Genomic DNA, 18,891 nt, shown 5'->3' on the forward strand with positions numbered 1-18,891 from the left:
CTTTAAATATTTGCATTAGCGAAACGCTTTAAATTAGTTAAATGTGTATTAATTTATTTAACAAATAAATACATATATGTATTTAAAAGTGTCTTCATTTTTTTCGTTTTACGAGCCTCAATTTTACCAAAAGCAAAAAAAAAAAAAGACTTAATAAAATAATTTTGTATTTTTACACCATATTAAAGTATTTGACTTATAATTCATATGATACTTTGATTTATAATGTATATGATACTTTGATTTATAATGTATATGATGTTGCTTTTTCAAGAGGGGGGGGGGCGCTTCATAGCATTTTATGGGTGCACCATCACTCTTATGGTGGGGGGGGGTATTCTCGTATATATGAAATGGAAAAATCATGTAATAGAGTTCAATGTTTTAATAAATAAAATATATAATGCATTTTGCGCACACTATAAAAATAAAATCAGTAACCTATTTTGAGTAAGTATTTATATTTGTGATGAGCTGGAAAAGGGCAAGAACAGAAGAATCAAACCGAATGGTTCCAGCAGAGGGACTTGGTGTCATATTTAAATTCATCAATTTCTCTGTTGGTACTTTTCGGTACACTTTGTTCGTCAGAGAAATTGACTTGAGGTGAACGAATTCCGGAACGCGAAGGGTAGGTAAGTCCTGTCAAATTTTATCCAAAGATAAAAACTATCAAGTTTGATACAAGATATGTTTTTAAATTCTGCATTAAAAATACAATATGTTGATAGTTTTGTCTTGAAAATATTGAGAGAAAAACTGAAGTTTAAGATTGTTTAACAAACAATCCCCACTTTTCAGAAGGTACCCCCACTCCAATTCCCCGACGATTTTGTGATTAGGAATGAAACTAGTAGATTATTTCATAATTTTTCAAAAATTTATAACTGTGCATATGTTATGCTGTTAACCATGCTATTTGTCATTAGAAATTCCAAAAAAAAAAAAAAAAAAAATCCACGAATGATTCTAAAATTGCTTGTATTATTGCTCTTAGATATGAAAGAATTGAAACTGATATGGTATGCAATACTATAAAAAAAAATTAGATTTTAGAAAAAATCACGGAAAAAGGATTCCGAAATTCTCGGAAACGTTTTTGAAAATTGTTTGGAGAATTCCGAAATACTCGGAAACGTTTTCGAAACTTTCATGAACCACAGCTGCACAGAATACTCAGAAACATTTCTGGAAATTACGGAAAGAGGATTCCGAAATACTCAGAAACGTTTCTGAAAATTACGGAAAGAGGATTCCGAAATACTCAGACACGTTTCTGGACATTACAGAAAGAGGATTCCGAAATACTCAGACACGTTTCCGGACATTTCAGAAAGAGAATTCCGAAATACTCAGAAACGTTTTCGAAAATTTCATGAACCGCAGCTGCACGATATACTCAGAAACGTTTCCGAATTTTTTTTACAGTGTACATGCTTATTTTATCAGTACGAAATTTCCGTATGACTTAAGGAAATCAATGTCTGCCCCCTTGACCCCAAATTTATGACAATCATTCCAAATACCGAGTGAAGGTAATCGGCTGTTTTGAAATTTTCAAGAACGTAGTTTTTGGTTCTGAACACTGGACATAACGGATCACACGAATCAGCTTCACAGGTCATTTAAGCGCATCGGTCGTAGATTGGACGACACTGCTTCAAGTCATCTATATGTATACGCAACTCTTTCACCAAAAGTTTACTAAATCCAAAAACAGTCAATTTAGCAAATAAACTGCATAGCTTTTGGATTATTTTTCCGCCATCGTCAAACTCTATAGTCTAAAACTACATTAATGAAGCCCTTAAGCTCTATAATCTAAAATTGCATGAAATGGGGTTTTGAATCTCTCTGAAATGCATTTTCTAAGCTAAAAATTCCTTTTTTACCTATTTTATTCATCCCTTTTCTTCTGTTCTACATGTAATACATATGATCTCGCGCCGCAGTAAATCACCCTCAGACCATCACGATGTGCCACAAAATGCAAACAAAACAACCAGCGGAACGATCTTTCCTTGATCGCTTCCTCTACAAGAAACTAAATGACGATAATCTTCCATGTGGATCTAGGTGTTGATAGTATTATATTATTTTTTTGATGCCCTTAAATTCATTTTACATCAGCGAAGAAATAACACTACTCCATTTTCATTGATGCGTTAAATCCTGAATTTATACAGATAATCATGGAGCAATCTTTATTTCTTTTCTGTGAGAAAATGAGCCTTTAAGTTATTCAAAGAAATATATTATGATATTCATATGATTTTCGGAAAGACAACCAGAAATATAAATAGATTCAATCTTCAGTTTTCTTTCACATTCTTACCATGCTTCTTTGTGATTTGGAACGGATTTATGGCGAGGTACGAAATTTCATAACTCTTTGTATGCCCTTCCGTGAAAAAACAGACATTTTGCCCTGTACGTGACAGTTCTGTATTTCATTTCGAAATGTGTTATAAACAAAATTTTCTTGCCTTAGAAATCACACATGCTTTCTTGGGCAAAAATTTTTGTTTATTAATTTTTTTTTAAACATTACATTTGAAATAAATATAGATCAGTCAAGAGTGGAAAAAATGTCTGTTTTTCTGTGAAATATCCCACTATTAGTTTAATTTTGAAAGTTTTACTAAACATAGGAAATCAAAATAGTTTATATTTTTTAAAAATGCAACAATAGATGCGGGGTTGGTTTTGCCTGAATTGAAAAATCTAAAACTGATAACCAAAAGTGACTTGCACGTGACAGGTTCACTTCATTTTCATTAAAAACGTAACAATTAAAAAAGATATTGTAGAAGAAATTCTGGTTTAAGAAATCACACAAGTAAAAAAAATTTCACTAGGACATCAAATTTTTAACTTTTATCCCTAAATGATTTGTATATACGGGCAGTTCATGAATGATGTCCCTTTTTCCAACATTTTTGATCCTATTTCCCCGTTTATCACAGTGTTACACTTTTACCCCCTCTCCACCTTGTCACAATTTCATGATCCCGCTCCACCCTCAAAGCATGGCATCGGTTGTTGACAACCCCATACATCTTTACTAATAATAAAGCTGAAAATCTAGATCTTTGTCTGGATGTCTGTTACGAGCATAGCGCATAGACCGTTCTGCCGATTTTCATGGAATTTGGCACAAAATTAGTTTGTAGCATAGGGGTGAGCATCTAGAAGCGAATTTTCGAATATTTGATTTTGTTCTTTTTCTATTCTAATTTTGAGCCACCATTGGTAGATTTAATTACTCTGTAGCAATACCGAGCCAATCACCATAACATGGACAAGCAAATTAACATAGCATATTGGCGAGACGTTGATCATCCATTGATTGTAAATATACAGGCGAATCAAATGACCTTTTAATTTTCTACTACGGGCAAAGCAGTGCCGGTACCGCTAGTAAAAAATATGAGGATACTCAGAGCCAGGCTAACGTAAAGTCACATAATCGCTACTTTAGAAGAGAAAGGGAAAACGTTTGCCTCTCTAGTGCTTACAAAGCATGGGACTTGCGTTCTTTTAACACTGGTAAATATTTACAAACTATCTTTTTTTCCTGAGGATTCTTTATACAATGCACTAATAAATTGCAAGTCGTAATTTTTGGACTTACAGTTTCGTAAAATTTATTTTTCATGCCAACCGAAAATTAAAAACACTATATCGTCACTGTGTTTCAAGGTCAAGTTGTAAATCACATTTTATCTTTTTGCTTGACTACATCTGCAGGACGTTTTTAGTATGAGCAGTAAGATAAGGAAACTGTTGTGTAAATTGCAATCTTGCAGTGTACTAGACACGACTATGTTTTAATTTAAAACCATGATCAATCGAGAAAAGAAAATTAATTACTTTTGAGTTAAAAAAAACTTTTTTTTTTAATTTTCTTTTATCATTAATTGCTGGTTTTCGAAGATAATTTGTTGTGCAATCGAAAATAGATTATTTTTCTATTTAGTTTATCCACATGAGCTGGTGATTTTTTTTTCCTAGCTGGTGGTAAAGGCATAACTACTGTTATTTTTAGAAATGCGTGTGAAAGGGGTTTAAAATAACTGCTTTAATGTCGCAACTATTTTACTTTAATACCCAACAAATACAAAACTGAAAATCAGATTATAGTCGGAGCAAACCTAACGAGGCAGCGTCGTGATGCTGTGATTTGGATCTGCGTAGCCTTCACAATGCTTCCAGGTTACGTTTTCCCCATCTATAGAAATGCTATTATAAAGATCTTTTTTTTCTCCAGCAGCGTTTCATGGAATTTTATCGTTTAGAAAAAAACTGACTTTTTTTGGATCAAAACGATAATAATTAGCTTTAATAGATCATTAAATTATTTGGCACTGATAATTTTCCCCCTCCAATTCCCTGTGAGCCTACAATTTAATTTAAAAGTTTTCTTTTTGTTTTCATATACAGGGCTTTTATAACGTCTTACTCCAACACAGAAACTTCATTGAAAACAATCTAGTTCAGATTTAAATATTTTTTTCATCTCAAAAAACAACAACTTTTATAATTCTGAGAAGAGACGATTTTCAACTTCATGCCAGGCACTAACGCAGAAATGACCGTCAAACCCTGGCATGCAGTATTAACTAGCATATTTGTTGTGACCCATGATAACGCATTCGTTATTATTTCGTTTAATGGGTCTATATTGGAGACTGGTGTGCGAATACTTTCCGCTGACAAACCTACACAGGTAAAAGGATGCACTAATTTTTTTTTTCTTTCATAGACGCCATTTCCAGTTTTCGCCACCTACATCATTAGTGTACCAATGAAGAGAGAAAATAAAGAAAAAAAATCTAAAATATAAATATGTATAAATCTTAAAAATTTATTTTTAATTAAAAATTTGTTAGAGATTATCATATATGTAAGTCTGTAGGGTAGTACATTCAAAAATGTATGTTATATTTTGATAAAAAGATCGATGTTTTAAAACTTCGATGTTTGAGAACATCGATGTTTTTTAGTCGATGTATCAATACCATCGATGTTTTAATTTCAAACATCGATGTTTTGAAACATCAATGTTTTGCCATCGATGTCGCACCTCTAGCTACAAGTCAAGCTGCAGTACCAAGTCTCGGATGTCGGAAAGATTAGAAGTTTATCGCAATCTCATCAAGATATCCCTGACTTTAAACAATGCAAGACCCACCACCCACAGCATTCAATGTGCGTAACATTCTGAGGCATACACTTTATAAATGGAGCCGCTAGATAAATATAGGGGTTTTACATCTAACTAAAGCGCTGAAACGTAGGATAAAGTAGCGATACGTCCGCTATCTTGGGGCTATACGATGCTTTCATGTCTGCCATGGTGAAGTAGCGTGTTTTGCTTCTTAATTTTGGTCTCTTATTTACTCTATGTTAATTTACAATCAAGAAACAAAACACGGCTCTTCATAATAGTAGACAGAAGAAGAAGGCAGCGTTTAGCCCCAAGATGGTGGACATGTCGCTACTTAAGCTATGACCTTTACATCTTAACACTGAATAAATGAGTAAAATGTACTGTATATAACGTACTGTAAACGTACGCTATATTGCGTTGCAGTGGCACCTTATTACTTGCTTCTGAAACTTGTTCACCCTAGAATAAACTCGTGTTCCTTCTGACAGAGCTGCATACAGTTCGTTCGGAGCATCGGTGTGAATCTCAAAACGTTTTTTTTTTTTTAATTTCGTTCTCATTTTTTTAATTCTACACTCAATCTTACTTTCTTTGCGGATTCACTTCCATTGAATAAAAAAATATTACGGTTAAAATTTTTACAGCAGTTGAAAATCTGGATTTTTCCAATTAAGGTTTGTACGAGGTTTCTGAGTTTATTAAAGTATGAATACAAAAGTTTCTCAGCCATTTGTATTCATAAAAGTTGAATCCTGATTTTATAAATCAAGATTCACTGGTAACGCAAATGATCTTTGGCATCCTTTTTTTTAATACTTCCAGCTATCAATTCAAGTGATTTATCTCATTCTAATCATTTTTTTTTTCTTTTTGGCGATTTTATATCGACTTCTGACAAGGGACCGGTAAGTCTCCTCAAGAAAAATAGCGTAGTATGTGACAAAGAAAGTGAAGTGACAGTTTGTGATAAAAGGGTAAAAATGTTGAAAAGGAGTGACATCTTTCATGGACAGCCATATGGTTGAAAAGTTGTACAAAGATAAATCAAGTTTTTTGAAAAAAAAAATATATCCTTCTTTTGACACATTTTTATACCTCAGGTAGATAAAAATATTGAACGAGAGACTGCTCTTTTTGCAATGTAGACAAACGTCGTCTAATCTATACATCAGTAAACTCTCCGAGAAGTAAACTTTCCTAAAAAAAAAAACTCATTTGTAATAATGTACTTTTTGAATTTTTACAGGTTCCCTCGAGACCAAGAAACACTACCAGATCATTTTTATTTCACTGATTTTGAGAGGCATCACAGCGAAATCGCATCCTATCATTTAGACAGGTAAGAAGGATAACAAATATAGTTCAAAAAATAAATCTTAGTAGTTGGTTAAGTGAATTGAAGTGATAAAGTAAAGAGTTTTATGAATGTTTAGTAACTTCTGTGTAACATTTATTTTTACAATTTTCTGAATTTAGTAGTCCTAATTTTAAAAAATTGAAACAGTCCTACCTCATTCTGTGTTTATGTTCCCGGGAAAGGCTCACTTACAGATTATTTTGTGATTTAATACACTCCACAACACAACTACATTCTACACTTATTTACGGAACAACTGGGAGCGAATATACAGTTGCAATTACTTGCTTTTTCAGAGTTCAGCTTACAGTTCTATATCGAAACTGATTCCGAGCTCTCTCTGGCGGGCAACTGAAGAGAAGGAGTTTCTTTTGAGCATTCTGAAAACTCTAGTTAGGTGACACCTAGATACCTCGCACAACATTCTACAACAAAAACATATCAATAAATATTATGTGTAGTGAATTTTCATTCACTAGTAACTGCAATAAATAAATAAATATAAGGTGTATAACTAGTTATGGGTTCCCAACTAGTAGTGGGCACGGGAAGGAGGTTTGTCTTGCACTGTCAAGTTTGTAACGATATTCCTGGAACACAATCAGTGAATTCTCAGAGTATCATCTTTCAAAAGTGTACCCTCACCACCAAATTTTTTTCCAAACATAAACTTTTATCTGCAGTGTGATCACCGATTTATTGGTGCTTCTCAGTCATTGATAAGAATTTTCTTTTCATTTTAAGTTTTGGAAAGGTTTCTTTTTTAAGGACCTGACATTGCTGTTTCCTTTTTTTTTCAGTCAGGTCGCAGTTTTATTGGTACACACTCATTCCTTGCTTCTTTTTTTTCTATCATATAAGGAATAATAAAAGAAGCTAATGTGCCCGGAACTAGTCAGTAAAATTAAGAATTTTAGTTATGGGCAAATCGATTCGTAAATAATTTTTTGGATATTCTAACTGAAAATTATTATTTAGGATTTATGATAAAACATAAGCTAAATTTGGAAAACGAGAAATAAAAATGCAGCAGTTGAATAGTTCAATTTAGTTTATTTATTTTTGTTGTTGTTGTTCGGGGCACATTAACTTGAAAGCTAGCTAGTTCAGGACACATTGTTCAAACCTTTCGAAGGTAATTTGTCAGTTATCCATTTTTTAATTTTAATATTGCTGGAATTGTTCAAGATACTTTAATTTGAGAAAAATTAGTGTTTTAATATTGTTGAATATTTCTTTTGTGTATTTCCTGAAAATAGTTGAATTCAGCCAATTTTTTAGTACGACCATAACTAAGCTGTTAGGACCATAACTGGTCAAACCAGTGCATTATAATTTATTTCAAAATATATATATATAGGTAAATCATAATTGAAAATGTGTGAAAAGTGAAATGTGATTCCTAAGTTCTAACAAAGTTAGAATTAGTTTATTCTATGAGTTAGAACTGCAGCATTAGTATACAAATTTAAAAAAAAAATCTTAAGCATGTCATAACTAGTCATTCACCCCATTAGAATCAATTCGCAACTCCAGAGCTCGAATACGCTACCTTGCGGTGATTAACAATACTAAAGAAAAAGGTTAAACATTCCGTTGAACGTGTTTCCTTTGGAGATAAATACAGGCTTCAGAGAATTTGTGGTGTAATGTAATTTCAGAGGAATAGAAAAAAAAGTTTCCCACAAACACGATGAAATATAACTTTCATTCATTAAGCTTCAAAGCAAGTTATTAGTTACGGCATCTGTTTGTTTTACCTTTTTTCATCCGCCATTAGACAGTGGCTGCAGCGCCCCCTATAGTTTATTGGAGTTGCAAATGAGAAACAAAGGGATGTAAGTGTACATTTTCAAGTTTTGAGTAAAGCGCGTTTAAAGATGCGTACCTAGGTAGGGTAACGGCACCGGTAACAGACAAGAATCCAGTAACAGACAGTCTTAAGTTTGAATTTTAATAATAGGAATTTTAGGCGGGTAAAACTGATGTTACTGCAACCTATGAATACGGTGTAACTATCTAGTGTTATCAGAGGGAATTTTATGAGCCAGTTGATATTTTCAAGGCAGGGGTGGTAGGTTTTGAACAGCCAGTCTACGAGGTCTGCTGATGTTTCATATTCATTTGAAATTAGTGAAATAGAATAAAGAACTTTTGCACATTTGGAAGAGAAAATGGGAATTCTCTCTGTTTGATTATATTTCTATTTTAATAACTTCTACTTTAATTCTTAACTTCTAATTTAATTTAAAGAAGGCGCAGTTGTTGTCTTGTTCCATGGAAGGATAAAAAAAATGGCAGTTTTGGCTGGATAACTAATGATGTTGTGTGGCTTGTTTCTACACACATAAAATTACGTTTAGTTTTGTGCACGTGGAAATTTTTCCTCTGGCGCAACGTATACTCTTCTCCATTACTCATCCTTTCATCATCCTATTGGTTGCAGAGTATCATCAGAACGTTCGGTTTCTGTTACTGGGGGTCGGACCATTTTTCGAAATTGAGCATATAAAAATAGAGTTAACCAACTCAAGATATCCAGAAGCAGCCAAACGTTAGATGAGATGTAGTTGCATGAGAGAAAATTAATTTAAAAAGTCTAAGTATATTAAAAGGCTCAGAAAATTGAGGTAAACTGAGAGCGATGTCTCAAAAACATGACTGTTACTGGTGCCGTTACTCTAGGCTTTCTTCAATTTTTTTTTCTAAATCATGCTGTATAACAGCACCTACCGGGGCTACCATCTCTTGCCTCAAGACAGAGGAGAGGTTCACCTATCATTTGTACAGGCTATCTCCAAATTTTTTCTTTTGCTACTTACATCTCTTTGCTTCTCACTGCCTCATATAATAAATTACGAAATTTTTATCCTAAAATTGAAAATTACTTAAACTTATTAAATTCTTGGGCTATGTTTTTGGTGCTTACAATTTACTGTTATACTAAGACTATCATGAACAAATGATTACATTTTTATTTCAGGAGGAGGGGAATAGTTTTTGATTGAAAAAAAATTCAAATTGTACGAACAGATATTACTGTGTTTAAAATATGTGCTGAGATTTTAAAAATTTTCGTTTGTGTAATAAGAATAGTTTCTTTGTTAAAAAGAAAACACCACACACACCAAGGACGGAAAATGTTGTGCCCCCTCCCTTCCAAACATGTTTCAATTACTCATAGTAACGTAATGCATGCAACGTAACGTATGTTTTAATTAATCCTAATACGTAGGTAAGTTAAAAAAAACAAACGCCCCTTCCTTGAAAAAATTTTGGATCCGTCCTTGACACACACACAATCAAAATTTAAAATATTTGCTTTGTTACATGACATTTTTTTCCTACATAGGTTGCTGGGTTACCGCCGCGCTCCTCCTGTTATTGGCAGGACACTCAACATTACAACTGAGATCTACCCCTTTGCTGACGAAGAGTTCCTCAAAACCTTTTTCATCTCTCCAGGTAAGATGAGTTGTGTATTTCGTTAACTGTTGACGAAGACTTTAGTACATGTGAGGTCGGTTGTCAACACATTATCAACATGTATAATTTTTCTCTTGAGATGTTTTCCAAAATGAAAGTGCACTTAAAAAATCAGTGTATTTCCTGTAAGATAGAATGATTTAAAAGTCGCGCTACTCAAACTTGAAGAAATGTATAAGATCTGAATGAGGTTGTTTCCTTCTGTCAAAAGTACTACTTTTAGTCACTGAAGTTGATAGAATGAGCAACAAAAATAACATGGAGCGAGGAAAATTTTGAATTTTCCCAACAGTTTTTTTTAAATTAACTTTTTTAAATGTCCGATTTTTCAAACAAGGCGTGGTCTTTATGACGTCACAAATGATGAACTTAGCCGCGTATTCAACTGATGCGCTGAAAACTTAGGCTTGCTGTCTAACACGTTTCCACTTTATGATAACTCAAAAGCGAATTAAATATTGTGCTCTACGCTTGCTATCACCATTATCGTTGCCATTACACGATAATAAAGAAGTGAATTAAATATTATTCTCTTCGCTAATGGCAACAATGAAAAGCAGTTCATCATTTGTGATGTCATGCGCAGAAGCGTAAAAAATGAAATTGAGTCTGCGCACCGGTTTAAATAATTTTTTTTAAATAGTGAACTTTGTCTAATTATTTTAAAAATGGTCAGATGCTATGTTTTTAAGCATGCTTTTTCATAAAAGAATAATTTAAAATATTGGAAACAACCCCATTAAAGAGCTACGGAATAAAGATTTCTCCCACTTTTTTGCAACATTATACTGCTAGCAATCAAGTATTAGAGTAGACATTCTCTTTACCGTTAATACTGTTATCAGTAGGGTAGACAGAGGCACGTTTGCGCAGTGCCCTTTTTTCAACACGAACTATAACTGGAGAGCCAACAGTCATAACAGATGGATGCTACTCCCTAGCAAATATTCTCAAAAGATTTTGAGCATTAGTCGAACTTCGGTCCAGCATGCAGAAAAAAAAAATCTATTTTCTAACAAGTTGAGTAAATTCTGTGTTGAACGTTTTGAAGCTTATTGTGAATAAATAATACTTAGTTAAGAAAAAACAAATGTATAAAAATTAGTGGAATTTCATCCTCTTTTTACTTTTTTCTATATCTATACTAACATTATAAAGAGAGAGAGGGCGGATTTCTGTGTGTTTATATGTTCGAGGTAATCTCCGGAACTACTGCACTATTTGAAAATTTCCTTCACTATATGAAAAGTGCTTTCTTACTGAGTGACATAGGCTATAATGCGGTCGTTTCAAAAATTTTAAAAGTATTTTTTTCTGAAAGAGCATGCTGTAAAACATAGGATCTGTCTGACCATTTTTTAAATAATTTAAGTTAAATATTTTTAAAAAACTACTTAAATCTGTGCGTTTCCATTTTTTATGCTTCTGCCGATGACATCACAAATGATGAATTTCCATTCAGTGTTGCCATCCACAGAGCAAAATATTTAATTCGCATCTTTACTCACGTGTATAATTGGCAACGATATGGTTGATAGCAGGCGTAACGCGCAATTTTAATTCGCTTCTTGATTATCATAGCGTGGAAACGTGGTAGAAAGATGCGCCAAAGTAAGGCCCCTGTATATACTCTCTATATAGCGGCTTTACGCCAAAGAGCATCATTTGTGACGTCATCAAGACCACGCCTTGTTTGAAAAAAAATCGGACATTTAAAAAAAAATAATTAAAAAATAACTGTTGGGAAAGTAAAAATATTTCCTGGGTCCATGTTTTTTTTTCTTATGCTATCAATTTCAGTGGCTATAAGTACTACATTTGACTGAAGGAAACAACCCCATTCGAAAAAATCCGATAAATAGTTTTTTTTTTATTCAAATTTAGGCCCAAATTTCAAATAAATTCCCGAATATGGGAGTGAAAAATTACTTGCTCGTATTAATATTATACATCGTTGAAAAGGGTAGAAATTTCTACGTTCTAAACAATTTGTTTCAATGCTCTAACTTAATTACGGAGGGAGTAATTTGAGTTTTTAGCTCGAATTATTTTAGGCTTAGCTGAAATTTAGGCACTACTTTCTTCATTAAATCTTTCAATAAAAAGTGAAGGAATTGTCCTACAGTTTTCTTTTTGACACCATTGGAAAAAGCTACATTTACTCCAGATCTCTCTCGATTCCTTAATCTTTCTTTGGATCGTTGTTCTGAGCGGGGCTGCAGAGTCGGAGGAGAAACGATCGACTCCAGGAATTTTAGAGACTCCGACTCCTTCACCTTAAAATCAGTCCAACGCCGACTCCACAAGCCTGGTTTTAAGGGAGGTTTTATTCCGCAGTTAGTCACGGAGTTTCAACCGAAAAATTTTTTTCATTCTATTAAGATGGCTGCATATGATCAAGCGTGCTTATGCAAAAAAAACTTGAAGATCTGCGGTCATCTTCAAGGATTTAACAAAAATGCATATTAAAGCATTTGTATTCTGCAGGGCATTTTCAATCAGTTGAAAATATAAGCTCGTAAATGCGACTAGACTGTGCAAAACATTTTGCTTTGGAGTCGAAATAAGACTTCATCAGGGCATTGGTTTAAAAAAGAAAACCTGTGTAAAAACTGTAGAAATATCTTCTCCTTTTCAAATATGTTTTAACTTTCGCCATGACTCATCTAAAATGCATTTTCTTTTTCCCTTTAGCGGGGAACTTGTGTTTTCATGGTCAGTGTACGTACTACTGCGACACGGCGCACGCAGTGTGCGGGCATCCAGACATGGTGGAGGGAAGTTTCGCTGCCTGGTTGCCCCCGAAAGAAGTTCTTGACCGAAAGCCCGTTCGCAGCCCTTGGAGACGCTCATACAATAAACGCAGGAAAGCCTCTTGGGAGACGGACGACAACTACTGCTTGCAGGTAAAAAGGACGTCGCCATATGACCAGGGGAGGCGCATATACGATCTCATGGACCTGGCCATCTTCGACTTCCTCACTGGTAAGAGCCTCATCGGGCGAAATATTATCCGTAGTACGAGGGGGCTTCAAAATGTAAGGTAACATGCCCTTATTCAGGAATTACAAAATTAAATGCTATGTAAGGAAGCAAAGGTAGATTTCTTTTCTACATAGTCATTTGTTCCAGTGATACCAGACCATTAAAACTGACATGGAAGAAACCATCGTTAGGATGTGAAACCACATCAAGGCGGCTTACTAAACCGCAGCATCGATTCTGAAATGTTAACCTCCTTTAAAGGACCGAAGAGATGGAAATCACTTGATGCAAGGGCGAGACTGAAAAGTGGGTCGTCCAACAACTCCCACTAAAAACGCTGTGACAAATCGCTTGTGGCTGTGGTCGTATGCGATCGGAGTTTGTTGTACGACAACTAAATGCCTGTTGTGAGCAATCCTGGTTGCTTATGACGAATTGCCCTCGATCCAGTGAGGCACAATAATGGTCAGTATTTACGGTAGACCATGTTTCCGTCTACGCAGCCACCTTTTAACTGACTTTTTGTCCTGTCAGTGGACCCTAGGTGCGTCTACCGGCACCGAAAGCTCTGATCGTCTTCGATGTCTTCAGCAAGATTTTTTTTTCATACACAGAATCTGCATGCCTGTCAGAGCTCTTGTTGCCTTTCGTTTTGAAACAACTTCGCATTGCAATCTTTGAAAGAAAACAAAGTGTTTGCAATTTATGTGATGTACAAATTAGTCGTACGTCTACTGTTTCTTTCTCTTTTAGATCTGCTGGAATTTCATCTTTGAGTCCAACAGGATTGGCAATAAAAAGATTCAATCAGTTACAGTAGTGTACAGTAAAGTCAGGGCACGATTAAGCTATCGGAAGACTCAAGGCCAATCGCTTTTTCGTGGGCCCCTTATGTTCAAAACTTACAATTGTAGTCGTTGGCTAAAACAAAGCAAGGTGTGCCCTTGCTCTTAAGAGGCGCGATCCCTGCAAAACGTGCAACGAAATGAACCGCTAACGATTGTTTAAATGATATTCTGTAGTTTATGAATGAAGTGAAGACTGGAAATAAAGTTTTGTGATTGGGAAAAAAAGGTTAGAAATTACCCTAGTAAAAAAAGTCCAGTTTTCGACACGCTTGTAAATTATTAAAAACAGTTAAGAGAGAACTAAAATCATTTTAGGTACATAAAATAAATAAATTTCAACCGAAAAGAAAAACATTTTAAGTTGTGAGCACAATCTTCATAAGAATGTTACATAAACCAATGCCGTTTTGGCAGATATAAGCAAATTCGTTTTATTTATTTATTTCTTTTTCAGAAACAAATAGTAAACTCACACTTAAGTAATAAATTACAAAGAAGGTGCTTCAGAGTACCTCTAAGTTTTTTGATTATTTTGTTGAAACTTCATAACATGAAAAAGCCTCTGCTCACGCATTGTCACGAGAAGTTGGTGTGCAGGAATTGTTCTGTTTAATCAATTCAACGGTTTTCTTAATTTGTTTACTTAATCAATACAAATTAGATGCAAAGAAAAAAAATTTAGAGAGTACCTGAAGTTGGTAATGGAGCATTGAAAAAATGTAGTTTCATTCGCGTTTGAGTAATGTTGATTGCCATAACAAAGAATAGCCGTTAAGCAAAATGAAGTTGCAATATAATTTTATTAAATTAAATAATGAATTAAATTTGCTGTTTATCGGACGCTAAAGGTATCCGTTAATAATGCTGCTAACGTGTCCGTTAGCAGCAAGCTAATTATAGAGTTCTCACAAGTTCCGTAACTCAGCACAAAAAACAATATAATTCAAACTTTTTTTTTAAGAACAATAAAAAGGTGAAACTTGAATAGGACATAAAAATGTAAAAGCTCGAATTAAAACTGGTAAAATCGTTCAACACCTTCCTAGCTGAAAATCGTGAGATTCTGCCTCGCTCATTGTTCCTTTTTCTTGACCTTTTGAAAAGAATCATTTACTTCACTTTCACTCAGTTCGGTCATTTGTTCTGTTCATTCATAATTTTTCAATTCTAAATATAAAATTTCTAGCAGTCAATTCAATATATATAATCTTCCATGAGAAAGCACTGGGCGTCGTAATAATACGCCAATTTTATCAAAAGTTTCACCTTGAGATCTGTTTCTGGTGATAGCAAATGCAGGTATGATTGGGAGCTGTGTGTGTGTGTTTTTAAAGAAAGTGATTTTATCAAACTGAAAGTCCTCCCTCACTCCTGAAAATGATTTATTTAAATATTAAAATCGCGAGAACATAACCGAAATGAAAATATTTTAAATGCCCGTAGTTACCCAAAAAGCCTCAATAATAAAACCAAATGAAAGAATTTTATTTCTTTACGCTCAAGCGAGAAATGGCAACGAATAATATTGTCCAGCAATTTCTTCACGCTAACTAAGTCGCGTGAAAAATCAATAAAAATTATTTTTCGCTAATTTATAATTTCTTCTAGCTCTTTTTCTAGTCATCTTAGTGGGTTTCCGTTTTTGAGCTCTAAAACGGGGGTAAACGTTTTTAGAAATATTTTTCACGAGCTTTCCAAAAGCTTGAAGCACCAAAATACATTTTTCGTGTAGAAAAAGCGGTTTAAAAAATGAATTAGAACTTAATGTTTTACGCTTCCAACAATTAATTTCAACAATGGAAAAGAGATAAAATTAAAAATTTTCGAGTTTCCCTAAGTAAAAAACGCTTAACTTTTTTTTCTAGTGGATTTAGGTTATTGGACCTTGAGCGCCGTGACAATTTCTTCGTTAGGAGTGTTTTTTAAAGACCTTTCCAGCCATATCAAATTCGGAAAAATGAACCATCCGTTCGCGTAGAAAGAGCCATTTAGGACGAAAGTGCGTTTTTTATTAATATCTCCGTTAATTAGCGTCCGATTTCAAGAATGTTTATTGATGACACTAAAACTCAGCAATAACTACTGAACAAAAAAAGAATGAAGGAAATCGGTTCACAAACAGAGGAGAAATCGGTACCGAAAGAAAATGCATTGCCTATTAATATATAAAGATATTTTTTCCTGAAACATTTGCTGTAATTCTAGCTTAGAGTGGTTCAAAAAGAAAAAATTTCGAACTAAAGTCCTGGACACCCTTTATTTTTTTTTAGACTTACTAATAGTATTATGCTGTAAAAGTTTTAGCATTTTACTCAAATTTTATGAGTGTGCTCCATGACCCCTTAATTTAACGTTAGCCGTAGTATAGAAAATGTTATAAGTTTAAAAACATTTAATTTCCCGAGCTATTTTTCGGTAAATAATTATTTAAATGCAATGTATATGCATGTTACTAGTCTATATTATAATATGTAGCATTGTGTTTTCAGTTCAATGTATTGTTTTAACCCCCCTCCACATACGTATGAAGTTTGGAAGAGGGGGGTGAGCACCCTCTTTCAGTTGAAATAAGAAGCTAAAATTCTTCCAGTAGATTACTTTCCACAAATCTTAAAATATTGTGGGGTGTCCTGTTATCTCGGAGAAACTTTTTTTTATATCTATTTTTGAGCCACCCTATTCTAGCTATTGTTCTTTACTTTAAGATCTTTTCTTTCAGGTAATATGGACAGGCATCACTATGAAGTCATGAACGTGTTCGGTAACGAAAGTGCCCCCATTCATTGGGATCATGGAAGAGGGTATGTTTCTTCCTTTATTGTGGAATTATGCCTTATTTTTTTACATATTCTCAGCTACCAAGCAAATGTAATTAAATTGCAATCCCTAGTTTTGATATGTTGCCAAATTAAAACTTAGGATTTTTTTTTTTTTTTTTGGAAAAAGTCAAATACAACATAAAAAAATACTGAATAACTAAATACTAGCGGAACTCCGCACTGTACTTCGAATCGTTTCATAAGGCATTTCGCTCTTTAAAAATTTCAAAGAAAGAATATTATGAAGAAAAACCGAAAAAAGTAATCGGAAAAAAAGTAAGCGCACAAGAGAAGGCATGTAATTTGAAGACATCAGTAACAAAACCTCGTTAAATACAACGTTGTGATAATTTGATCATCGCTCCCCTTTTGGTTGTACGTATTTTCAATGCAAATATAAATATCATTAAAAGTGTGGCTGAGTGACACGTGAAAAATCAGTAATTTTGCATGTGAAAAAACAGGTTGTGGCAAATACAGTCCTGCCCATGTGAGCATATGACGGGAAAAAAAAGAAACATTAAAGAGATATTTAGTGGCACGGATTCGAGCTGGCACCATTCTGATTAACAGTACGACGCTCCAACAAACCTAGCAACTGTGCCTTCCTTTTCGAATGCTCTTCATTGAAGGAATGCGTAATAAAACACAGTAAAAAAGTTTTTCGCCGAAAAAAATATAATAAGATCATGCGTTTATGTTTTGTCATTAGCCAACATGATACGATTTAAAATTATTCGTAAAACATGGAATTTGATTAAAGAATGAGGAAGATCTCACGTAGCGATTGAAACAAACATTCTAGAGAAGTAATAAATTCGGTTGAAAAAATATTTTTTTATTTTTGAATATTCAACAATTTCCCATAGCAGGCTTCTTTAACCTGTACGGCTTAAAAGCCCGCACTTGTTTTTCTCTTAATCGAGCACTTAAAATCCAAAACCAAAACCAGTTGAACTGAGTCCGTTTTTTAAGTGTAATTTTTTGAACGTAGACAAAATGTTTTTGTTTTTTTTTTTCAGCCGAAAGCAGAGGAGTAGAAAATGATTTCTTACTAATGAAGTTGATAATAATTTTAATGTTTTATATCGTATTCGAATAAATAATTAAAGATTTACTGGTTGAAACTCGTAGTTTCAATTTGGCGTAGTATTTTTTCATTTGTACAAAAGTTCGAACACTGCTATTAGAAAAATCTACATTTCAGCATACAATGAAAATGTTTTTCTGCACAAAAGGGATCCACTTGAGGTTTATCTAATACTTTTTTTATGCTTACATTGTGCTCAGTGGTCTGGACGGAGTCAAAGCTTAAAAAAAAGGGAAGAACACCCTTCGATTAGCAGTCAACTTATCTGAATGATAACTGTAGCCAGCATAAAGGAGTCGAAACAGCAAATAGCATTCCCACTGCAATTTTTTTATTACATGTGTTATCTGTTGTATGTTATGAGTACATGTAATGCATAATATTACTGTAAATTTGCTATTATTAACTGACCCGAAGTTCAGACAGTTTATAGCCGAACGCTCTACCGAAAAAAAAAAAAAAAAACCCACAGGTAGTTTTAAATTTTTTTTCTTGCCGAGAAGTGTTTTTATTTTTGAAAATTTTTACAATTTGTTATCGCAGGCTGTTTGAACCGTTATGACTTAGATGGCAGCACGTGTTCATCATTTAACAGCTCGGTTAAAATACAAAATAATTTGAACTAAGTTCTTTTTTAAGCGTAGCTTTTCAAATGTAGTAAAAATGTGATACGCTATTTGTTTTTTTGCAAAAAGAAGAAAAATATATATATTACCCTTTAAATTGAGGTAGTATTTTTTTATTTGTACAAAGAGTCAAAAACTCATTAGAAGTATTTATATTTCAACACACGATTTATTATATTTTACTGAACAAAAAACAATTCCAATGTAGTCTGAAATCTTAAACCTGATACTTATTTTCACTTACATTATGCCCTTAATTCTCTTCCCGGAGCCAAAGCTTAAAAAAAAAAAAAAAAAAAAAACCTTACAATTGAGTATCAATTTAGCTCCGTGCTGCATCAAGATTTCATAACAGCTAGGAGCGTTTCTACCTCATGTATTCCCTCATTTTTGTTATTCATTGCTCATGTAATGCGTGATATTTTTCTAATTTTTTGATGCAGATTGTCCGGACGTGGGCCCGACCACGCATTCTCTTGGTTACCAGTCGAACGCTCTGCCGATCAA

The 18,891-nt window shown here is 33.8% G+C and overlaps 1 protein-coding gene across 2 annotated transcripts in view; it reads left to right on the plus strand.

Moving 5' to 3' along the window:
• The window catches only part of LOC129225193 (extracellular serine/threonine protein CG31145-like), a 213,879-nt gene that overhangs the window by 188,313 nt on the left and 6,675 nt on the right, over positions 1-18,891 (plus strand). For both annotated transcript variants that reach the window (XM_054859760.1, XM_054859761.1), the window contains 4 exons: positions 6,420-6,512; positions 9,883-9,995; positions 12,711-13,001; positions 16,569-16,650. In XM_054859760.1, coding sequence (XP_054715735.1) covers positions 6,420-6,512; positions 9,883-9,995; positions 12,711-13,001; positions 16,569-16,650 — 579 coding nt within the window. The remainder of the gene's footprint in view (positions 1-6,419; positions 6,513-9,882; positions 9,996-12,710; positions 13,002-16,568; positions 16,651-18,891) is intronic.

This window comes from Uloborus diversus, chromosome 6, assembly GCF_026930045.1.
Source record: "Uloborus diversus isolate 005 chromosome 6, Udiv.v.3.1, whole genome shotgun sequence".
Lineage (NCBI taxonomy): Eukaryota > Metazoa > Arthropoda > Arachnida > Araneae > Uloboridae > Uloborus > Uloborus diversus.